General features: G+C 48.9%; 1 protein-coding gene across 1 annotated transcript; it reads right to left on the bottom strand.

The window, feature by feature from the left end:
• Window positions 1–1,658: 1,658 nt before the first annotated feature.
• Window positions 1,659–25,028, bottom strand: LOC142488067 (tyrosinase-like). Its single transcript, XM_075588438.1, has 5 exons — window positions 24,902–25,028; window positions 17,665–18,483; window positions 15,474–15,687; window positions 3,513–3,654; window positions 1,659–2,609 (listed from the first exon to the last, which is right to left on the bottom strand). Exons 2-5 carry the CDS (start codon window positions 18,457–18,459, stop codon window positions 2,033–2,035), a joined length of 1,728 nt encoding a protein of 575 aa, XP_075444553.1. The 5' UTR covers window positions 18,460–18,483; window positions 24,902–25,028; the 3' UTR covers window positions 1,659–2,032.
• Between the last annotated feature and the right edge of the window lie 589 nt (window positions 25,029–25,617).

Raw genomic sequence — 25,617 nt, 5'->3', positions numbered from 1 at the left:
CGGGGAGGAGTAGTGTGACCATACCTCTGCCTCCACTAGGGAGATGGGGAAGAGCTAGGACGGCTGCGGGTGCCCTTGGCCCGTAGTGACTGTCCAGGGACTATCTCCGGTGATACTAGAGAGAAGAGACTGTGATCCGACAGGTGACTGCTGAGTATCTGTATTGTTGCTACTACGCTTGTAGTAATAAACCCGTTCCTGTTTTGCAATATACCTCTGGCTTGGTGTGTGATCTTATCAGGGGGAGAGTTATAGTTCTACCGTGGGAGATCACCTCCATATCCCTAGAGCCTACGGCAGAAGGAGGCGCTGCACTGCAAAGAATTACGTGGAGTATGAACCACAGAAGCCAGTTCCTGAGTCCCAAAGTTACCGCGGATGGCTTGGCCCTCCTGTTGCAAGCAGGTATGTTTAGGATTAAGTGGGAACAGGAGGCAGGTGAGAACCAAAAGTTAAAGGAGATACAGTAGAAGAAAATTAGACTTCTCTACAGGGTGGTGCAATAGCTCTAATCTCCCTAGCAGACCAATTTATTAGCTTTAAACTCTAGTATTCCTGCTGTACTTCCTCTGCCTGCTGTACTTCCTCTGCCTGCTGTACTTCCTCTGGCTGCTGTACTTCCTCTGCCTGCTGTACTTCCTCTGCCTGCTGTACTTCCTCTGGCTGCTGTACTTCCTCTGCCTGCTGAACTTTCTCTGGCTGCTGTACTTCCTCTGCCTGCTGTACTTCCTCATGCGGCTGTTCTTCCTCTGGCTGCTGTACTTCCTCTGGCTGCTGTACTTCCTCTGGCTGCTGTACTTCCTCTGCCTGCTGTACTTCCTCTGCCTGCTGTACTTCCTCTGCCTGCTGTACTTCCTCTGCCTGCTGTACTTCCTCTGCCTGCTGTACTTCCTCTGCCTGCTGTACTTCCTCTGGCTGCTGTACTTCCTCTGGCTGCTGTACTTCCTCTGGCTGCTGTACTTGTCGCTCTTTTAACTTCCCTGATATGTTGAATATTTGTATCCAAAATCTGTTGACTTCCGGAGGAGATCTTTGTTCCTATAACATGGGAAGTACGGGGTGCAGCACTCTTTGGGGCCTTGTCCTGGCTGATCATTATTAGGATATGAAGTAGGATTTCCATTATATTTGGTTATCCATAACTCAAAAATCCTGTAACAGAAAAGCAAAGATAACAGATCTGTCCTGTTATATGTGCCAAATAAATACAATATTCTCTACTAATCAACTCTCCACCAACCCTCTCTCCACCAGCCTGTTCTCCACAAACCTATCCACCATTATCCCACGTTCCATCTCCCTGCTCTCCACCAACCCACCCTCCAATAACCCGCTCTCTACCTGCCTGTTTTCTACCAACTCATTCTCCACTTACCGTCTTGACAATGACTTATATACTTACCCGTCCCTTCGTTGCGCTACTTCTTGTTTTCATTTTCCAAGTATTGCCCCGTTGATTGCGGGAGGAGTTGGAGCAGCAGGAGGGACCCTCACTAAAGTTACCTATCGTATGCCTGGACTCAGCGCGTGTGATTCTATGTGCGCTTGTAAATAAGTCCCAGAACGTTTTACTGAAAACACATTGTGCATCTCATGTCCTTGTATGTGCACCATTAAACATTCAGGAGATATATTTAGTCACAAATGCAGACATAGTATAAGGCAGAGTGAAATATTTTATTTTTCTGAGCGTTCAGAAAGACAATTCTATAGAAAAACGATAGGAAAAGGTATATTAGCAGCTTTATTAAATGCAGAGCGGGATCAAAGCTTTTTGTAGGGTAAATGTCATGCTAACGCCTCCCCTCTTTAGGACAATGCATGTTTAGCAGGACTATCAGTCACCGCTGAGAAGAACAAAGTCACACCCAGAATGCATAGCCTGCCGAGACCGGAGACTGCGTGTCGCTGCTATCTTCCCAGCACAGGATTAAGTGGGAACAGGAGGCAGGTGAGCACCAAAAGTTAAAGGAGATAGAAGAAAAGGAGACGTCGCTACAGGTTGGTGCAATGGCAGACCAGTTTATTAGCTTTAAACTCTAGTATCCCTGCTGTACTTCCTCTGGCTGCTGTACTTCCTCTGGCTGCTGTACTCCCTCTTGCTGCTGTACTTCTCTGGCTGCTGTACTTTCTCTGGCTGCTGTACTTCCTCTGGCTGCTGTACTTTCTCTGGCTGCTGTACTTTCTCTGGCTGCTGTACTTTCTCTGGCTGCTGTACTTCCTCTGGCTGCTGTACTTTCTCTGGCTGCTGTACTTTCTCTGGCTGCTGTACTTCCTCTGGCTGCTGTACTTCCTCTGGCTGCTGTACTTTCTCTGGCTGCTGTACTTCCTCTGGCTGCTGTACTTTCTCTGGCTGCTGTACTTCCTCTGGCTGCTGTACTTTCTCTGGCTGCTGTACGTCCTCTGGCTGCTGTACTTGTAGCTCTTTTAAAGATTCCTGATATGTTGAATATTTGTATCCAAAAACTGTTGACTTCTGGAGGAGATCTTTGTTCCTATAACATGGGAAGTAAGGAGTGGAGCACTCTTTGGGGCCTTGTCCTGGCTGATCGTTTTCAGGATATGTACTAGGAGTTCCATTATATTTGGTTATCCATAATTCAAAGATCCTGCAACAGAAAGGGAAAGATAACAGATATGTCTTGCTATATGTGCCAAATAAATACAATATTCTTTACTAACCAACTCTTCACCAACCCTCTCTCCACCAGCCTATTCTCACTAACCTATCAACCACTATCACACTCTCCATCTCCCTGCTCTCCACCAACTCACCCTCCAATAACCCGCTCTCTACATGTCTGTTTTCTACCAACTCGCTTTCCACTTACCGTCTCTACCAACCTGCTCTCCAACCAACACTCTATACTTTAACCAGACACATGTCCTCTCTTACTCTACTCTTTAACCTAATGTAAACTCTTTAAACTTCAAATAACCGGCTGTTCACTCGAACTGTCTCTACTCTCATCTAAACCTCTGTTTGCAATCTACTTTCTTCCTGCCTTTCATCCTCACTTGCTCCTAATCCTGACGTTCACTCATACAGCTACACAAACATAGAATTCGACAGCAGAATAGAACCACGTGACCCGCCTAATTTGCCCATTTTCCTGCCTGGTATAAAACCTCAGATCTCCGTCCCTTGTCTTCCTTTCATACTTAGAATAACCTTATGTCTATCCCAATACGTTTATCAGTCCCTGACTGAATTTGCCTCAACCTCCTCTGTTAGAAAGTTATTCCACATATCCACCACACTTTCTGTACCTCCTCACATTTCCCCTAACTCTGTCACCCTCCCGCTTCAGCGCAGTGACCTCTTGTTCTGGCACTTCTCTTTATGAAACATGGTTTCCCCTCTAATATTTACCCTCTTCCTGTCCTCATGGCAGCAATTGTACCTCACTCCGGCAAATCTGGCTGAGGAACATTTCTACACGTCCAGCTACAGCCGGGGAAAGTATCTACAAAGGGTTTAAACAGCAGAGTTGATTTGTGCAGAAACTTACTTGTCAATGTAGCAATGGTGCAGGACAAACATTGGGTCATTGCTGGATATTGGGACTTGGCTCATTGTCCCTCCCAGGTATATGTGGACTAGATTATGCATGCTTAGGGCTGATGTCGTCCCATTTGATGGCCTAATGAAACCTGAGCAAAGAGAGAACACAGAAACATCAAGAGCCAGTTTGTATCATGTCCCTCTTACTGATCCCATCCCCGTCACTGGATCCCAGCTCTCCCTATTTCTGTCAGTAGGTTTATTAAGGAAGGTAATATAGGGACAGGAATACAACAGATAAACTGATTGATCAATGTACTGTACAGTACGAGCTGAAACATTAGAAGGAAGTAAAAAAATCCATGACACACTCAGACATTTATACTATTGATTGAAATTGTTGAGTTTCCACAAATTCCAAAATATTCAATGGAAAATATCTGCATAATTTACATAAACATTGTTTAAGTAATAATCCCAGAAGAACAGGGCATTATTGGCCAGTAATGCCCTGTTCTGAGCAGATTATTACTATTATAGGCTAAATGTAGGCTTTTTTCATAAATAATAGACACTTTTGTATAGTTATATAGCTTTTTTATTAAAATAAAATGGTAAATACATTAAAGCACCTCTATATATACCTACACTGCAGCTATCTATATCCACACACTGCCGCCCCCTCTGTGTACACACACACACACACACACACAGACAGCACCTCTATATACACTTACACTGCAGCTATCTATATCCACACACTGCCGCCCCCTCTGTGTACACACACAGCACAGCACCTCTACACACACAGCAGCTCTACACACACACAAACTGCTGCTACACACAAACTCTGTTGCTGCTGCTGCTACTACATGCACACACACACGCACACCACACACCGCAGCTCTACACACACACAACACAGCACCTCTACACACACACCAGCTCAACACACACACACACCAGCTCAACACACAAACAAACTGCTTCTACACACACATGCTACACCCATAAAGACTGCTGCTGACACGGACACACACACACACTGGAGCTCTATACACACACACACACACACACACACACACACACACACACACACACACACACACACACACACACACACAGCAGCTCAACACAGCAGCTCTACACACACAAACTGCTGCTACACCTACAAACTTTGTTGCAGCTGCTACACACATGCTACACCCATAAACACTGCTGCTGACACTGACACACACACACACACACTGGAGCTCTATATATATATATACACACACACACACTGGAGCTGTATATGCACGCAAACAGCAGCTCAACACACAACATAGCAGCTCTACATACACAAACTGCTGCTACACACACAAACTCTGCTGCAGCTGCTAAAAACACATGCTACACCCATAAACACTGCTGCTGACACTGACACACACACTGGGGCTCTATACACACACACACACTGGAGCTCAATACACACACACACCACCTCTACACACAACACAGCAGCTCTACACACAAACTCTACTGCTACACACATATACAGTGCAACACAACAGCACACAAACACACACACTGCTGCTTCTGCTACACCCATAAACACTGCTTCTGACACACACACACACACACACACACACACACACACACATCACACACACACACACACACACTGCAGACAGCCACTTGTTAAGTTTTGCAGACTCTCTATCTCCCCCCCCAATTCAACTGAATCTGCTCAGTCAATATCAGTCAGCTCGGGAGGGGGAGGAGTCAACCCGTGACTGATACGTCCTGACCAATCACCTGCCCTTTCTCAGAGCTGTTCTGAAAGGGCTGATTTGCTGGAAATAAAAACATTGAAGATGGCGTATATGAGGTAGGGTCACAGATGCCCGGCCTCCCGGTCTATCGCATCAAAGACACAGACGGCCGGGTAAAGGTTTGGCATCGTAATCACCTTCTCCCCATTCCCCAAGTGGGGGATGAAGAAGAAGAAATACAGGCCACGCCGCTCAACGGTGAGTCCGATCTATCAGAGGTGAGTCAAGAGACTGTAAATAACGAGACCCACTCTGAAACTCCTGAAGACCCTATGGAGGGACACTCTCAAAGGGACTATTCCACAGAAGGGGCATCTCCCGGAGGAGCTACGGGTAAGGGGCCCCGTAGGCCAATGCCTACTAAGGTGGCACCAACAGGCCAGCCTTTGGATCCACAGAGCCCGTGCTTTGTGCCTAAAAGAGACTGTTCAGAGACATTTCTCCCCTCAACGGAAGAAGCTGAGCATCAGGACTGTACTTATTACTCCCCAGAGGGAGTTTCTGAAGAACAGCTCCGTAGGAGCCAAAAAGTTAGGTACCCTCCAAATCGGGTAACCTATGATCAAATTGGGGCACCCCGTTATGAGGCTCAGCAGTGGTCTCGCAGCAGAATGCAGTCCGTCATTGTGATGTTCACTGAAATGTGCAATCTGATCTAGAAATGATAAGTTAAGATCGCATTGATTGTTGCCTTTTTATTATATAATGATGTTGTGCCTTTTCATTATATAACTTTTGTATATAGTTTGAAAGTTATGTGTTCCAAGCGAGGACGTTGGATTTTTCACCAGGGGGAGGATGTAGCCAGGTCCCCCCTTGTCATAGCTGACCCCCCTCTCCTTCCTTAGCGCACAGCCGCCGCGCGCGAGGGAGTGAGGGGGCAGGTGCGCGAGCAGCGCGTTACCTGGGAGTTGCGGCCGGTTGCCTGGGACGCGAGCGGGCCGGTTGCTAGGGACGCGAGCGGGCCGGTTGCCGGGGACATGATCGGGCCATTGCTAAGGCCGCGGTCGCGTTGCGAGGGTCCCGGCGGCTCGGGAAGCAGGGCGCTGCCATGTGTAGTGCTGTTGCGCATGCGCAGGATGCCAGCTAGCGCGAGAGGCCCCAAACAGCTCGCGCGTGCGCAAGGCAGGACTGCCAGCCCCCAGGGTGCATAGGGGCAGAGCCACATGACTCCAGGGAGCCAATAGGGCTGAAGTATTGCCCTGCAGGCAAGAAAAGATACATATTCGCGGGTTTGGAACTACGCAGTCAGTGAGGACCAGGACAAGCTAGGGGAAGGAGGTGAGTGCAGGGGTGAGTGACCCACTGCATTAGGCCAGCAGCCCCCTAGGTCCCAGTTAGGTCCTGAGACACTGTTTAGCTTGTGGTGCTATAGGGACAGGCACTAGATAGGGACACTGCCCCATTAGCTGTTTAGATAGTCAGGGACACATCGCTGAAGCCGTGCAGCCCTGCGAGGTGGGTTCTGGGCGCGGAATGCCACCAAAGACCCTGAGACTAAGGTGATATTATCCACGCTTGAATTCACCCAACGCGGTGTGGAGGACGACGTCAGATCGGGCGGAATCCCTGACGTAGTCTGCGGAACCCGGGGTGGGAGCCCCGGGCAGGTATCAATCTTCAAGTGCACCAACAATCATACATTATAATCACATGGTACCGGTGGCTGTGCAGTCACACATATCATCTCCCCTAAAGAGTGCGGGACATATTGTGTGGGGTCATTGGACACGGGGTGGGATCACCCGGTGTAGGGGGAAGCGTCCTGCGAGACGCAAGAGTCTGTGTCCCCTCTAGAGAGGGACACCCGTTATTAAGTTGATGTTATATGGTTCATGTGAGCACCAGTAAAAAGGTATTGGTTATCATACATATGGTGTACTGATTATTTGCATGTGGTTCCTATGTTAGGGTTATTCTACATACCCATAGAATCCTACATAGGTGGAGGCGCTGAAATAAAGAAACGTTCCAGAGGATTCACCCCAGGCTCTCACTAGCGGAGGCTCAGCCTCCTGTGAGCCTGACAGGTATACGCACCACACCTGTTAACATTATATGTTCTACGCACCCACAATATATATGCGATTGGGTGGGGTGGAATATGCGTTACAATTGGAGGCGCTGCTGAGATAAGTCCTGGGGTGCCCTACGCAGAAGTTAACGTAGTATCCTATCAGTCAGCATGTCTGCGCTCACGCCCAAACAAGTGGCCGACTGGGCCGAAAAACTGGGAGAGCTCCTGCGACACGTAGTCGCCGTAGACGGGGTACCTGCCGATGTATCCATGTTTACTGTCTGCAGCGCAGTAAGGACATTACCTGGTCTGGCGGGCGCCCGCCTCATCAGTAAGCACTACAACATTGACCGGCAAGAGAACACCCTATTGCTGGCCACTGAACAAGCTATACCCCCTGATAGAGGCCCACGAGTAGTGTATCTACCAGAGACTTTACCGCAAGGGTGCCCTCTAATTTACCCTGGAACCATTTCCAGTCACGTAACTTCCCTTACCAGACATGAGGGTTGGGACGACAGAGATATGGCCGCCAGTACACCCATCAGATCAGACATATCCCTACCCCGAGTGACCTTCTCTGCTGATGCTAGGCAAGGAGCCACCAGCTGGGCCGGTAGTCCGCCAACATCACCGGTCCCTAACCGGTTAGTGAGCAGCTTCACCCCAACCCCTAACAGTCAGGGAGCGGGGATCGCAAGTTCCTCAGACAGTGGCGGCTCCCTGCAAGGAGTGATATTCCCGCAGCTTGTGGAAGCGATAACTACGTCCGCCCAAGCCCAAAATTACAGGAAGTTGAAGGTGTTTTCAGGAATGGTTCCTGTCCCCGCAGGCGAAGAAAGCATCGATTCTTGGAAGGAACACACCTCAAGGTGATCGATGAATGGCCCTGCTCTGAAACGGTCAGACGTCAGAGAATCCTGGAAAGCCTCCGACCCCCAGCAGCCACCATGGTCAGTGCACAGCGCGACCAAGACCCTGATCTCTCTGCTCATCAGATGGTAGACTTGTTGGTCCAGATCTATGGCAAAGATGAAGAGGAGAGTGAGCTGTGGTTTAAATATTACGGTCTCCGACAGAAGGAGAAGGAAGACCTGTCAGACTTCCTTCAACGAATCCAGCTGGTCCTGTGGAAATTGCGAACTTGCGGCCTCATCATAGCCTCAGAGATGGACGAATACCGGCGCAAGCAGTTCCTCCGAGGGGCCATTCCCACGCATCACATCGTGATCATGATCAGGTGCTCACTAATGGAGGGGCCTCCCCCTACCTTCATGGACATTTTGGGGATCGTCAAAGGGCATGAAGCCTATACCAAGCTGCATACAGGCACCAAGGTCAGAGTTCCCCCGGCGAGTGACATCCCGGGAGCCTCCGCTCGCCGGATCAAGAAACCTGTCAAGGAGGAAGAGAAGTCACCCAAGTCGCCCTCAGCGAAAGGCCGGACTTCGGGGAGATCCTCTCCCACTTACACAAGACGACGGGATCCTACAGATATCGTCTGCTATGGCTGTGGACAGAAAGGCCATTTCTCCAGAGATTGCCCTGATGGAGTTACCCCAGAAAAGAAACCGCCCAGTAAAGGAAGCCCGGCTAGGTCCATGATCTGTCGGATGCAGACCACAGAAGCCAAGACATCCGAGGCCACCCCTGCGCCTCCCGAAGCTCATACTGACCTAAGCCCAGACGATGGAACTCCGGCCGGAGATGGTTACTGTCAGGTAGGCCCCTCTGCCATCGTGCTTGTGGTAGTAGAAGGAGTCTATGCCTCTGCTTTACTGGACACCGGGTCCCAAGTGACCATAATATACCGACAATTCTACGACCAACACCTTAAGCACTGTCCCCTGCGGTCGGCGGAACATATGAAGGTGAGGGGGTTGAGCAATGAAGATTACCCCATCGATGGGGTTGTGAGAATTCAACTGGAGATAATTCAATTGAATACCGGCAAGAAACATCCCATGCATGTGGAGGCAATGGTATGCCCGAAGCCTCAAGGACAGTGTCAGTACCCGGTCATCTTAGGAACGAATATGGATATAGTGCGAGCCGTAATCAGAGCCTACTTGAAAGAGACCAATGAATTGCCAATGGCCAATCCACTCCTGGACCCTGTACTGAGAGAGGAGTGCAACAGCGTATATGTCTTAGAGCGTCACGGGGACCTCTACAATCGTCAACGCGGACTGACGACCATTTCCCCAGGGGGAGTGCAACGCCTGGCCGTCTGGTGCTGTTATCCGGATTGAGATGAGACCGATCATCTGTTCTCTCTGGAGAGTGACCCTGAGGAAGAGATCAAGAGAGGGTATAGGGTAATACCTGAAGTGAGAAAGTGGACGACCCGAATTCCTCTACGAACCTACGTGTATGTTCAAAATATCTCTCCATTTCCAATGGACATTGATGTAGGACAAAGTCTGGGCAGCATATATCCTGTCAGCCCGGTAGAAACAGTGCCCCAGGTGAACGCCGCTGCAGTGGGTGAGCAGTTAGTCGATCTGGACTTCAACTTCGGAGACTCAACGCTGCCAACTGAGTGGAAGGATCGACTGACGGTCAAGCTGAATAAAAGGAGGACGGTATTCTCCACCAGCGAGATGGATGTGGGCCGCAGTCGCAGCGCCCAACACACCAATAGGCTGAGTGACGCCACTCCGTTCCGTGAACGCTCTCATCGCATCGCCCCCAGGGATGTGGACGATGTGAGGAACGTCCTGAAGGAAATGGAGACCGCTGGGATACTGACAGAATCGCGGAGTCCTTATGCATCACCCATAGTGGTGGTAAGGAAGAAGAATGGATCTGTAAGATTGTGCGTCGATTATCGAACTCTGAATAATCGTACGGTACCCGATCAATACAACCTCCCTCGCATTGAAGAAATCCTGAATGCTCTAAACGGGAGCCAATGGTTTAGTGTGCTCGACTTGCGATCTGGGTACTACCAGGAACCTATGAGTGAAGAGGATCAGGAAAAGACGGCCTTCGTCTGCCCTCTGGGCTTCTACCAATTTACGCGTATGCCCCAAGGTATATGTGGAGCTCCTGCTACAGTACCTTCCAGCGACTGATGGAGAAAACAATAGGGGACATGAACCCTCGGGAGTGTCTTGTCTACCTGGACGACATCATTGTCTTCGGGAAGACCCTGGAAGAGCACGAAGAGAGGCTGCTGAAGGTGATAGACCGTCTTGGAAAAGAAGGATTGAAGTTATCCCTCGACAAGTGTCGGTTTTGTCACACCTCGGTGACCTACGTGGGACACATCGTGTCTGCTCAAGGGATTGCTACCGATCCCGCCAAAGTAGAGGCGGTAGTGAACTGGCCGCGTCCCGAGAATGTCACAGAACTGCGATATTTCCTCGGTTTCTGTGGGTATTACCGTCGCTTCGTGGAAGAGTACTCTAGTCGAGCTAAACCCCTGAACAATCTGCTGAAGATATACCCTGAAGATGCTGGAAGGAAGGCCACGTCGGCCCGTCAACCTTTTGGCGATAAGTGGATGCCCGAATGTGAACGGGCCTTCCTGAACTTGAAGAAAAGCCTGACTGAAGCACCAGTGCTTGCGTATGCTGACCCAGAACAACCATATGTCCTGCATGTGGATGCCAGTCTCAATGGACTGGGCGCTGTCCTGCATCAGAAGCACCCCGAGGGCCTTCGGCCTGTAGCCTACATCAGCCGCAGTCTGACACCCAGTGAACAGAAATACCCGGTACACAAGCTAGAGTTCCTGGCGCTCAAATGGGCGATCACAGAGAAACTTCATGGCTACCTCTATGGTGTTACGTTTGAGGTAAGGACAGATAACAATCCCCTCACATACATCAATACTTCCGCCAAGTTGGATGCAGCAGGGCACCGATGGTTGGCAACCCTATGTAACTACAGATTCTCTCTGAAGTACAAGCCGGGGCCTTTGAACATTGGAGCTGATGCTCTATCACGACGACCAGGATTAAGTGCTACTCCCGATGATGATGAATGGGAAGAGATTCCTGGACCTGGGATGCGAGCAATGTGTAGCATAGCGGCCGGCATCAATGGTCGGGTGGCCTTCTCCGAACTACAAGTTACAGATTCGTTAGGGTGCCAGTCGCAGGCGATCCCCGCCGCCTACAGCGATCCCGAGGGAATGAACATAACCCATGACAAAGTCATAAGATGGAAAGACTTAGTGGACTATCAAATAAGAGATCCAGTAATCAGCATCATTCGGCAAGCTGTTCAAAGAAAGAATCCCGCTCTATTGAAGAGTGCTCCCCGAGACCTGGTCGCGTTACTAATGCGTGAGGTGGACAAATTCAAGATAGACAATTGTTTGCTCTATAGGGTAGTCCAATATCATAACCACCCTGATAGGCGACAACTGGTTCTACCCCAAAACTTGAGACATATTGTGTTGAAGTCTCTACATGATGAACACGGGCACCTCGGTGTAGAAAAGACTTTTGGGCTAGTCCGAGACCGGTTGTTCTGGCCCAAGATGCGGGAAGCGGTGGAACAACACTGCCGCCGTTGTTCCCGGTGCATTCAACGCAAGACTTTGCCTACCAGAGCAGCTCCCATGGCCCATCTCAAGAGTTCTGGTCCAATGGACCTGGTGTGTATGGACTTTCTGTGTATTGAACCTGATAGTCGAGGAATCTGGAACGTGCTGGTCATCACGGACCATTACACCCGATATGCGCAGGCCTTCCCCACAAGAGACCAGAAGGCCATCACAGTCGCAAAAGTTCTGTGGGAGAAGTTCTTCGTTCATTACGGTCTCCCAAACTGACTTCACTCCGACCAAGGGCGGGATTTTGAGAGTACTCTGATCCGAGAATTACTTAAAATGCTGAACATCGCCAAATCCCGGACGACTCCATACCACCCCGAAGGAGATGTTTTGCCTGAACGATTCAACAGGACCCTGTTGGACATGCTTGGAACCCTGAAGGGTGCGCAGAAAACAGAATGGAGTCGACACGTAGAAGCTTTGGTACACGCGTACAACTGTACTCGCCATGAGTCCACTGGATTCTCCCCATACTTCCTCATGTTTGGGCGGGAGGCAAGACTCCCAGTAGATGTGCGTCTTCGAGTATCAACGGATGGGATACCCAATGGTACCCATTTCAAGTATGTGCAAAGGCTAAAGGACAGTTTGCAGCAAGCTTACCAACAGGCTGAGAAGTCTACAGCTAAACTGAATGCTGGCAATAAGAGACGATATGACAATAAAGTCAAGTATCGAGAGTTACGTCCTGGGGACGCTGTGTTGCTTCGTAATCTGGGAGTCCCCGGAAAACATAAACTGGCGGACCGGTGGAGAGATGGCGTATATGAGGTAGGGTCACAGATGCCCGGCCTCCCGGTCTATCGCATCAAAGACACAGACGGCCGGGTAAAGGTTTGGCATCGTAATCACCTTCTCCCCATTCCCCAAGTGGGGGACGAAGAAGAAGAAATACAGGCCACGCCGCTCAACGGTGAGTCCGATCTATCAGAGGTGAGTCAAGAGTCTGTAAATAACGAGACCCACTCTGAAACTCCTGAAGACCTTATGGAGGGACCCTCTCAAAGGGACTATTCCACAGAAGGGGCATCTCCCGGAGGAGCTACGGGTAAGGGGCCCCGTAGGCCAATGCCTACTAAGGTGGCACCAACAGGCCAGCCTTTGGATCCACAGAGCCCGTGCTTTGTGCCTAACAGAGACTGTTCAGAGACATTTCTCCCCTCAACGGAAGAAGCTGAGCATCAGGACTGTACTTATTACTCCCCAGAGGGAGTTTCTGAAGAACAGCTCCGTAGGAGCCAAAGAGTTAGGTACCCTCCAAATCGGGTAACCTATGATCAAATTGGGGCACCCCGTTATGAGGCTCAGCAGTGGTCTCGCAGCAGAATGCAGTCCGTCATTGTGATGTTCACTGAAATGTGCAATCTGATCTAGAAATGATAAGTTAAGATCGCATTGATTGTTGCCTTTTTATTATATAATGATGTTGTGCCTTTTCATTATATAACTTTTGTATATAGTTTGAAAGTTATGTGTTCCAAGCGAGGACGTTGGATTTTTCACCAGGGGGAGGATGTAGCCAGGTCCCCCTTGTCATAGCTGACCCCCCTCTCCTTCCTTAGCGCACAGCCGCCGCGCGCGAGGGAGTGAGGGGGCAGGTGCGCGAGCAGCGCGTTACCTGGGAGTTGCGGCCGGTTGCCTGGGATGCGAGCGGGCCGGTTGCTAGGGACGCGAGCGGGCCGGTTGCCGGGGACATGATCGGGCCATTGCTAAGGCCACGGTCGCGTTGCGAGGGTCCCGGCGGCTCGGGAAGCAGGGCGCTGCCATGTGTAGTGCTGTTGCGCATGCGCAGGATGCCAGCTAGCGCGAGAGGCCCCAAACAGCTCGCGCGTGCGCAAGGCAGGACTGCCAGCCCCCAGGGTGCATAGGGGCAGAGCCACATGACTCCAGGGAGCCAATAGGGCTGAAGTATTGCCCTGCAGGCAAGAAAAGATACATATTCGCGGGTTTGGAACTACGCAGTCAGTGAGGACCAGGACAAGCTAGGGGAAGGAGGTGAGTGCAGGGGTGAGTGACCCACTGCATTAGGCCAGCAGCCCCCTAGGTCCCAGTTAGGTCCTGAGACACTGTTTAGCTTGTGGTGCTATAGGGACAGGCCCTAGATAGGGACACTGCCCCATTAGCTATTTGGATAGTCAGGGACACAGCGCTGAAGCCGTGCAGCCCTGCGAGGTGGGTTCTGGGCGCGGAATGCCACCAAAGACCCTGAGACTAAGGTGATATTATCCACGCTGGAATTCACCCAACGCGGTGTGGAGGCCGACGTCGGATCGGGCGGAATCCCTGACGTAGTCTGCGGAACTCGGGGTGGGAGCCCCGGGCAGGTATCAATCTTCAAGTGCACCAACAATCATACATTATAATCACATGGTACCGGTGGCTGTGCAGTCACACATATCATCTCCCCTAAAGAGTGCGGGACATATTGTGTGGGGTCATTGGACACGGGGTGGGATCACCCGGTGTAGGGGGAAGCGTCCTGCGAGACGCAAGAGTCTGTGTCCCCTCTAGAGAGGGACACCCGTTATTAAGTTGATGTTATATGGTTCATGTGAGCACCAGTAAAAAGGTATTGGTTATCATACATATGGTGTACTGATTATTTGCATGTGGTTCCTATGTTAGGGTTATTCTACATACCCATAGAATCCTACATAGGTGGAGGCGCTGAAATAAAGAAACGTTCCAGAGGATTCACCCCAGGCTCTCACTAGCGGAGGCTCAGCCTTCTGTGAGCCTGACAGGTATACGCACCACACCTGGTAACATTATATGTTCTACGCACCCACAATATATATGCGATTGGGTGGGGTGGAATATGCGTTACATATATATATATATATATATATATATATACACACACACACTGGAGCTCTATACGCATGCAAACAGCAGCTCACCACACACAACATAGCAGCTCTACATACACAAACTGCTGCAACACACACAAACTCTGCTGCAGCTGCTAAAAACACATGCTACACCCATAAACACTGCTGCTGACACTGACACACACACTGGGGCTCTATACACACACACCACCTCTACACACAACACAGCAGCTCTACACACAAACTCTACTGCTACACACATATACAACACAACAGCACAGCACACAAACACACACACTGCTGCTTCTGCTACACCCATAAACACTGCTTCTGACGCACACACACACACACACACACACACACCACACACACACACACACTGCAGACAGCCACTTTTTAAGTTTTGCAGACTCTCTATCTCCCCCCCAATTCAACTGAATCTGCTCAGTCAATATCAGTCAGCTCGGGAGGGGGAGGAGTCAACCCGTGACTGATACGTCCTGACCAATCACCTGCCCTTTCTCAGAGCTGTTCTGAAAGGGCTGATTTGCTGGAAATAAAAACATTGAAAATTACACATTTCACAGCTGCAAAAATTCCTAGCATTACTGGTTGGATAATGCCCGGAATTTTAACCAATCAGAGAGCAGGGATTTCAATAATGCCCGGAATTTTACTGCTTTAGCCTATAATTAATCGTAACACATAAATATCAATAGATTTAAAATAAGTATTTCACCTTCCAGGGCATTACGGAAGCTTCGTCTTGCTCTGGTGTTATATGGGGGGCTGTCGAAGTCTCTCCACTTGAGTGTGTCCTCCACATCTTGGAATGAGGGCAGTCTGTTAACTGTAGGGTCGGTACCAGGTTTCCTGCGCAGCCTTTCCATCTGATATTCATTCTCAACCACCGGACAGTAAGCATCCACGTAGTTATACCCGCTGCAGATGGACTGAGGAACAGGAGAAGACACAGAGATGGTTATTCTCTTGTTACCTTGTTGCTATTTGCTATAATCCTGAATACTGCAGACCTTGGCCCTTCCGTGTAAATGCCCTCACAGGGCCAGCATAGGAAGAAGTCACAGGGCCAGCATAGGAAGAAGTCACAGGGCCAGCATAGGAAGAAGTCACAGGGCCAGCATAGGAAGAAGTCACAGGGCCAGCATAGGAAGAAGTCACAGGGCCAGCATAGGAAGAAGTCACAGGGCCAGCATAGGAAGAAGTCACAGGGCCAGCATAGGAAGAAGTCACAGGGCCAGCATAGGAAGAAGTCACAGGGCCAGCATAGGAAGAAGTCACAGGGCCAGCATAGGAAGAAGTCACAGGGTCAGCATAGGAAGATGTTACAGGGCCAGCATAGGAAGAAGTCACAGGGCCAGCATAGGAAGAAGTCACAGGGCCAGCATAGGAAGAAGTCACAGGGCCAGCATAGGAAGAAGTCACAGGGCCAGCATAGGAAGAAGTCACAGGGCCAGCATAGGAAGAAGTCACAGGGCCAGCATAGGAAGAAGTCACAGGGCCAGCATAGGAAGAAGTCACAGGGCCAGCATAGGAAGAAGTCACAGGGCCAGCATAGGAAGAAGTCACAGGGTCAGCATAGTAAGAAGTCACAGGGCCTGCATAGGAAGAAGTCACAGGGTCAGCATAGGAAGAAGTCACATGGCCAGCATAGGAAGAAGTTACAGGGCCAGCATAGGAAGAAGTCACAGGGTCAGCATAGGAAGAAGTCACAGGGCCAGCATAGGAAGAAGTCACAGGGCCAGCATAGGAAGAAGTCACAGGGCCAGCATAGGAAGAAGTCACAGGGCCATCATAGGGAGAAGTCACAGGGCCAGCATAGGAAGAACTCACAGGGTCAGCATAGGAAGAAGTGACAGGGCCAGCACAGGAAGAAGTCACAGTGCCAGCATAGGAAGAAGTCACAAGGCCAGCATAGGAAGTAGTCACAGGGCCAGCATAGGAAGAAGGCACAGGGCCAGCATAGGAAGAAGTCACAGAGCCAGCACAGGAAGAAGTCACCGTGCCAGCATAGGAAGAAGTCACAAGGCCTGCATAGGAAGAAGTCACAGGGCCAACATAGGAAGAAGTCACAGGGCCAGCATAGGAAGAAGTCACAGGGCCAGCATAGGAAGAAGTCACAGAGCCAGCATAGGAGGAAGTCACAGGGCCAGCATAGGAAGAAGTCACAGAGCCAGCATAGGAAGAAGTCACAGAGCCAGCATAGGAAGAAGTCACAGGGCCAGCAGAGGAAGAAGTCACATGAACATGCCAGGCATTGATTGGCAGTAAATATAATTACATATTTATAGAGAGAGAACAAACCCTTCCTCAGGATTTGGGAGATAGAGACACTGTCAGACTGAAACCTCAGTATTCTTACAGTGAAGATATAATGTTGCTGCTAATCTGCCTGCCTGGTACAGTAAGTCCCTGACATTGAACCCTTAAGGAGACAGCGAGCCCCTCTTTGTTCAACTCCCAACATTTATTAATGTAAAACAGAGATAAGGGTACAGGATCATCTGGTACGTGACCTTTGAGGTTGAAGGTGATGTAACTGGCTGAGTGCACCTCAGCGGCAGGGTACAAATTAGGTAGTGTGTCAACATGAGACAAACTAAGATGTTCCCGGACTCTCCATCCATACCGTATAACTATAGAATTACATAGGTGCATGACTCATGTTTGGTGTTCATGGACACATAGGTAAAACGTTGGTTTAATATCTCTGCTTTCACCTTATCACTAATAATATTCTGTCCGATTGAACCCTGAAAGGGGCCTCTGTTCTAATCCTTTCAGTATTCATGTACTTGGGATTAATTTCACTTTAAATTGCAATCTCTTTATTTCTAATGTTTGCCGTTCTGATGGCCCTTTTGCCATTTATGTTTGAAGTTGGGAATTAGAAATAAAACATCACTCACCCTCCAGGAAGCAAAGTAGGAATATGGGTCAAGGATCCCCTGCACATCGTTATCTCCCATGAAGTCGTTAGTACAGATTGAGCAGTTCTTCTCTCCGCGCCAATCATAATATGGAAGAGCAAAGTCTTCATCACTGGTCAAAAGCTGGATTTGTCTCTCTAAAAACATGAAACCAAGACGGTGCCAGCCAGGAAAAGCAGGACCTCGATGGGCATAGCTACGTGAGCCATCAAAGGAGCTGTTCATCATGATTGCCTTTGTAGAGTAGTAATGAATCCAGGAGAAGACATTATAGATTGTAGCATCCACAAAGCGATACGTGTCTCGGTGATGTCTGTCTCCAGTGGTCATGACAACAAAGTCTTTGCTCTTTGTGGTCTTCGCTAGTGCCAAATAACTAAAGAATCTTTTCCTCTCCAGTAACGACAGCTCCCGGATCTCTCTCCGAACCACAGTCTTTTTCCGATCACATTCCTCTCCATGGAAGCCGTATCTGCAGTCACCGCAGTTGAAACCGCTGTAGTTTCCGAAGCATTCACATGTTTTGTTAAAATAGTGTCGGGGCCAGTCCAGGCGGTCATCATCATACTGGGGGACTTTACCAGCTGCAAATGGGACAAATACCACCCAGTTCCGACATTTACCCCTCCCTGAGCGGGAACCACAGGGGCTTCCATCCTCCCAGGCCGGACAGCATCTCTTGTCCCTTATAGCTTCATCTGTGGTGCAGGCTCTGGGGAACTGGCTGTGCACTGTGCTGAGGCAGAGGGTGAGGAAGGTACAGAGGAGAAGCATGGCTTCCTACAGCTACCAGCGATCCTATGTGTGGAGAGAGAGAGAGAGTAGGTTCATGGCCAATGCAACCACTCGCAGACCTAGGTGGTTGCCTAGGACGTCCCATTTTGGGGGGTGTGTGGGAGGCCAGGAGCAGAGCAGGCTGCTTTCCCAAGCTGCTGTCACACTTCACTGTGGAGTACCTATAACCTGCTCACTCTGCTGCACATCACTATTCAGGATAAGGGGGGGGTGTAAAAATGTGGGGTGTGGGGGATGAAAAAATGGGGATTGGGGAGGGAAAGAGAGGCAGGTAAGTGAGAGGGGAGGGAGTGAGAGAGAGGGGGAGGGGTGATAGAGAGAGGGGAGGGGGGAATGAGAGTGATGGAAGGGAGTGAGAGAAATGAGAAAGGTGTGAAATAAAGGGATGGGTGAGAGCGCGGGGAGTGAGAAAGGGCTCGGGTGAGAGAGAAGGTTTGGGGGTGATAGAGAGGGTGTGGGGGGGAGAGGGGAGGGGCTTTGAGAGAGGAGGGGGAGACGGGGGAGATAGATAAGGAGAGGGGGAGAGAGGGGTGGGGGTGAGAGAGGGGAGGGGGAGTGAGAGAGAGGGAATGGAGTGAGAGAGGTGATAAGGGTGTGAATTAAATGTGAGGGGGTGAGAGTGCGGGGTTTGAGTGGGCTCAGGTGAAAGAGAATGTTTCGAGGTTTGGGGTGAGAGAGAGGGTGTGGGGGGGAGAGGGGAGGGGCTTTGATAGTGGAGGAGGAGAGGGGGGAGAGAGATAGGGAAATGGGGAGAGAGGGGTGGGGGTGAGAGAGAGGGTTGAGGGGTGAGAGGCAGGGATGGGGTTGAGAGAGAGGGGGAGTGAGAGAGGGGTGAGTGGGAGGTGTGTCGGGGGGAGAAAAAGGGGCTGGTGAAAGAGAGGGAAGCGGAGAGAGAGGGGTGTGGGAGAAAGAGAGGGTTGGGAGGCAAAATAAAGAGGAGTGGTAAGGAGTGAGAGAGGGGTGAAGAGGGGAGCATGTGGGGAGAGGTTGGTGAGGAGGCAGGGCTGGTGCAACCATTAGGCAGCCTAAGGTGGCACATTTTGTGGGGAGGGGGGGCAGAGGATGAGGTGAGTAATGGTGGCGGTGTGACTCGCGGGGGCAGAACAGTCGCAGAGGAGCGATTGCGAGAGTATGGTGCTCACATATAAGTGTATGCTCTGAACATCATGTGTTTATTTTTATACAAATTTATTGATGCTTTAAACTCTCATTTTAGTTACCCTACTTTATGGTGAAAGTTATAATCATTATATCACAAACATTAGGGGAATATATGTTTATTTTCTTTGGAATCTATATGTACTTATAATTGCTTGTCAAACTTTGTTATTCATATTTTTTTTTTATATTTAATCATTTTTTTTAGGGATCAAGTTATAGTTTTTTTTATTATTTGTTGTTTGCATTATGTCAACATGTTATCTTTATATCTCTTAGTATTTTTTCATTTTTTTCGTCATTTTTTTCATAGTTTTCTTGTCTAATTATATATTTTAAACGAGTTTGTTTATTGTAATAATAAAGTTTGTTTTGTTTAAACAGTCAGGTCACATGACTCCCACAGCCTATCAGGTGTGGCGCTTGCTTGCATTTCAGCCTGGGGCAGTGTCGCGGGACTGTGACGTCACTCCGCCGCCGGATTAGTCTGGCTTACTGGGGGAGGTGTCACATCGGCGCGACGGGCCTCAGACGCGCAGGCATGACGCCACACTGGTATGTTTTGGCGCGAACAAAAGACGCTATATATTTTAGAGTACTTGTTGTTTAAATTACACCTTGACAAAGTCCCACGGATGAAACGCGTTGGTGCGTTTGTTTCTAACACTCATATTGTGAGCTGATGAACTAAAACCTTTTTATTTTTACTTGGAGTTGCCCTCAAGTTATTATTTCTTGGAAAACTTTTTGCTGTGCTCCCACTTTCTACACCCTCTGTAACAGAGCGGAGGAGGAAATGTGCACTGCAGAGAAAAGAAGAAAGTGAGAACTTGCAGAGGAGGAGAGCGGTGGCATCTGTGCAGAGGATGCCCCATCACCTGGAAGAAAGTGAGAACTTCCAGTGTCAGGGAGGACCTCTTCAGCCAGGTAAGGGGGGCGGGGTTAAAGAGGATTAAGGGGGTGAGAGAGGATGAAGTGGGTGAGAGAGGATGATGGTGGTGAGAGAGGATGAAGAGGGGATTAACAGGCATGAGAGCATGAAAAGGGCTGAGGGAATAAGATTGATGGGGTGATTGAGAGAGGATTGTATCAGGCCGGAGCAAGTCTAGCCCACATAGACATTTTGGGGGAGAAAAAGGGGGGGGGGAGGGAGGGCGGGTGCCCAGCTGAAGGTTAGCCTAGGGTGACAAATACTATTGCATCGGCCTTGAGTAGGTTATATAGATGAATCTGTGAAACCTCTCCTGCCCCAGGAGACAGAGGACATGTCTGATGCCAGTGCCATAATGTCCTTTGGTAGGAGCACGCATGGTACCATGGTATATGTGCCCATGGGAGCATGACCAATGAAATCCAGGAGGATCAGTATCTAGCATAAAACACAAAAGTGTAGGCACTCACACGGTCTTGTAATTTATAAAAATAATAATGTTTAAAACAAAAGAATGCCTTTTTGGTAATTGATTGAGATTTTTATACGTTATGAGACACTCTGAGTGGTTACACTTTTGTGAAGCCAGCGTCAGAGAATAGGGCAATCATGGGAGGAAGGAAGGGCCGGCAGTGTGGAGTTTACCTTACCTTAACTGTCCTGGAACCTCTTTGCATGGTTAGCCCTCTGACACTACACATATATACCCCCTGCACTAAAACATACCCCTACAAATCATCCTCACACATTTTCTTTCTTTCCATGCTTCTCCTCCTTGCTTCTGGGGACATCGATCCCAATCCTGGTCCCTGCTTTATTTCTACATGATCTCGACCTCGCCTCCCACATGCAACTTCTACTCCTTCTGGTGTCAACCCCTCCAACCTCATACCCATCCCCTGCCACCCTCCCTCCTCTCTCCCTTTCTCCTGTGCCCTTTGGAATGCTCGCTCCCTCTCTAACAAGTTCCTCTCTGTGCATGACTTCTTTCTGTTTCACTCTCTGCTCCTATTTGCTATAACTGAGACCTGGCTCACTCAGTCTGACTCTGCTCTGGAAGCTGCCCTCTCTTATGGTGGCCTCTCTCCCACACTCCACGCCCTGATGGCAGGGGTAGAGGGTGGGGCTCCTCCGCTCTCTACCGTTACTGAATCCTTCCTATTCCTCCATCGCTTTCTTTTCCCTCCTTTGAGGCTCACACTGTCCAGCCATGTTCTGCTCTCCCTGCCGACGTGGCGGTCATCTATCGCCCACCTACCTCTACTCTTCCCCCTTCTGTCTTTCTCTCTCACGTTGAATCCTGGCTCTCCTTCTCTCTCTCCTCCGACTCCCCTGTACTTTTCCTTGGGGACTTCAACTGCCACATTGATGACCCCTCTCTCCCTTGGACCTCCCGCTTTCTCTCTCTAACTTCTTCTTTTGGCCTCCGACAGTGGGCTGTGGCCAACACCAACAAGGATGGCCACTACCTACACTGGCGACACACTTTATTCGAGCTGGGCTAGTCCCACGAATTCGGGTATACCCGGGTGTATTGAGGTTTGTGACTGTTTTCTGCCCGAGTGCATTGAGGTATTTTCCAAGCAGGGATTGAAGCATTTTATTCCCGCTGGCTGCAATACTGCACAGTATATATATATATACTGCATTACAATTCATGAATTTATGCCATCTGGTAGACACGCGAAGCATTGCAGCCTATTAAATCATAATCATTATCATTTAACAGATCAGCCGCCCGTCAGCCAGGCATGAACCCAGGCTGGGAAGGCAAACACAACGGGGCTTGTCAGAGGTGAGGAGCGGCGCATTCCAGGTATCTGCCAGGTACATACTGGGTATTTGCTCGAATAAAGTGTGTCGGTGCAGTAGATCTGGTTTTCACTAAAAACTTTTCTCTCTCTGATTTCTCCATTTTCCCTTTTCCTCTCTCTGACCATTATCTCATCTAATTTTCTCTCTCTCTTCCCCACTTCTCCAACTCCATCTACCCCTCATTTCTGCAGAGACCTGCGTTCTATTAAACTACTAGTTTTTGATTCCACTTTACGCTCCTCCCCCTCCTGTCTCAGTTCTGCTCCTGACCCTGACAACCTGGTCAGGAACTTCAACTTTTCCCTATCCTCCTCTCTTGATCTACATGCCCTGTTTTCTCTCTGTCGCACCCGTCTTTCTAACCCCAGACTTTGGCTAAATTTACACACGTGTATGCTGCGTTCCTCCACTCGTTCGTCTGAATGACTCTGGCAGACTTCCTTCACTACAAATTTATGCTATCCAGTTTCAACTCTGAACTCTCTCACGCTAAACAAACCTATTTTTCTTCACTAATCAATATGCAAAAGTCTAACCCACACAGACTCTTCTCTGTCTTTGAATCCCTACTCAGACCACCCTCTTCTGCCTTTATTTCTTCCTGCAACTCACCTCCGGACTTTGTGACTATTTGAAGGAAAAGGTGGAATCTATACATCGGGACATCCCCTTTGTATCCTCTTATCATCCTACACCTCTTCCTAACTCTCCTCCTGCCTTCCTCAACTCTTTTTCATTTGTCACAGAGGTGAAAGTATCATTGCTGATCTCCTCTTCTCCCTCTACCACTTCCCTCCCTAAAACCTCTTGCTCCTACTATAATCCCTACACTCAAACAAATGTTTAATTCCTCCCTCTACTCTAGGATTTTTCCCTCCTCCTTCAAACATGCAACAATTACAGTTATACCATTACTCAAAAGCAGCAAGCTTGACCCTACCTGTCTTTCAAAATATTGTCCTTTCTCCCTCCTGCCTTTTGCCTCTAAGCTCCTTGAACGTCTTGTATTTTCTTGCATGCTCCATTTTCTCACCACCAATTCTTTCCCAGACCCTCTACAATCTGGCTTCTGCACTGCTCACTCCACTAAAATAGCCCTCACTAAAATAACTAATGACCTCTATGCTGCCAAAGACAGAGGTCATTACACTCTGCTCATATTACTCGACCTCTCTGCAGTATTTGATACCGTGGACCACCCTCTCCTCCTTCACATTCTCCATGCTCTTTGTATTCATAACAAAGCTTTATCCTGGATCTCCTCTTACCTCTCCCATCGTACTAGCAATGTCTCTTTTGCAAACACCTCCTCCTCTATCGATCTCTCTGTGGGGGTACCTAAGGGCTCTGTCCTGGGACCTCTTCCCTTTTCTCTTTATACACTCTCTCTAGGTGACCTAATCACATCTCTTGGGTTCAAATATTATCTCTATGCTGACGACAAACAAATTTACTTTTCAACCCCTGACTTTACACCTGCTGTACAGATCAAAGTTTCTGAATGTCTCTCTGGGATATCATCCTGGATGGCCCTCCGTTGTCTTAAAATGTCCAAAACAGAGCTCCTCATACTTCCTCCCAAACCTGGCCCTACTACCTCCTTCCACATTACTGTTGGAAGTACTATTATTAACCCAGTAGCACAAGCACGCTGCCTAGAGGTCACACTCGACTCCTCTCCTTCATTCTCCTCTCACATTCAAAAGGTAGCTAAATCCTGTCATTTTTTCATCCGCAATATTACAAAGATACTGTATGCCCTTTCTGAACTAAACATAATGGTGTTCATGGCGCAATATTGATAAATAGTGCAATATACTGTGCAGACATCCCAGTGATAAAAATATAAACACTAATTACACATGTACTGCTGCTCCATGGTACCGAATCCTTTATTTATTTATTCTTCATATGAGGTTTACCAGGAGCTTACAGCCCAGAGGATTCGGTCCCATAGGGCAGCAGTACATGTGTAATTAGTGTTTATATATTTTTAGCACTGGGATGTCTGCACATTATATTGCACTATTTATCAATAATGCGCCATGAACACCATTATGTTTAGTTCAGTAGTTAATGTGGTTTAGGGAAACCACAGGTGTTTAGGACGCATTTGATTTACATATATAGATGTTTTATCAATTTATCTGTTGCGCTTTTTGTTTGTTTCTCTTGTTTCTCACTGTATGCCCTTTCCTCTGTGTGAGTATGTAGAGGTGCTGTGTATGTAGAGGTGCTGTGTATGTACAGGTGCTGTGTATGTACAGGTGCTGTGTATGTACAGGTGCTGTGTATGTAGAGGTGCTATGTATGTATAGGTGCTGTGTGTGTGTATAGGTGCTGTGTGTATGTACAGGTGCTGTGTATGTAGAGGTGCTGTGTATGTACAGGTGCTGTGTATGTAGAGGTGCTATGTATGTATAGGTGCTGTGTGTGTGTATAGGTGCTGTGTGTGTGTGTATACTGTATGTGCTGTGTGTGTGTAAGTGCTATGTATATGAACAGGTGCTATGTTACCTGTAAGTTTCAGGTGCCTGTCTCCTCTCTGCCGCTGTCTCGGGACTGTCTGCTCTTTACACTCAGCACCTCACTTTATAACCTCTCCGGGGAGTGGTGACAGGCGTGTTTCGCCCTCAGGAGGAACAGATAGGTCTGGGCACTTTTAGATAAATACTGATTCCTTTCAAATAGCCCGCACGTTGCTGGAATGATTGATGGCTCTGTATTAAAGGTGTTGCAATTAGCGACAGGAATGTAACTACTTACTGTAGTAGAAGATGAAGCAATTAAGCTCCCACAGAATTCATAAATATGCAAGACATGAATGTCAATAAAATGCAAATACATCTTCCCTGTGTTACCACACACTGGCCCAGAGGCACAGAAGGTGCTAAGTAAGCATTAGTCAGCATTAGTCCTATCCACAGTGAACGGGAGGAAAGGCGTTCTAAAGCTTAGCACCCTATTGTGGATTTAGGCCTGTAGGGGATGTGTACAGAGGGTAAAACACCGGAGACATTTGGTGGATCGGTCACTCTCAGCAGGGGCGGCACGCAAGGCTGTCAGTATAGCGGTCCTTGTGGGAATCCCTGCGCCTGCGGTTAGGATTTAGATGCTCCCTCCTTCTCTTGGGATAAGTCTTGTCTCCCTTGGTCTGAGCATGTCTGATTACAGCAGCAGAGGCTTCTGGGAGTTGCAGGATATATGCTGCTGCTTTGTTATTGCTTTATTCC

Source organism: Ascaphus truei, chromosome 2 (genome assembly GCF_040206685.1).
Source record: "Ascaphus truei isolate aAscTru1 chromosome 2, aAscTru1.hap1, whole genome shotgun sequence".
NCBI lineage: Eukaryota > Metazoa > Chordata > Amphibia > Anura > Ascaphidae > Ascaphus > Ascaphus truei.
Note: the sequence above shows the minus strand (reverse complement) of the source record. Positions and strands in the feature narration are given on the sequence as shown.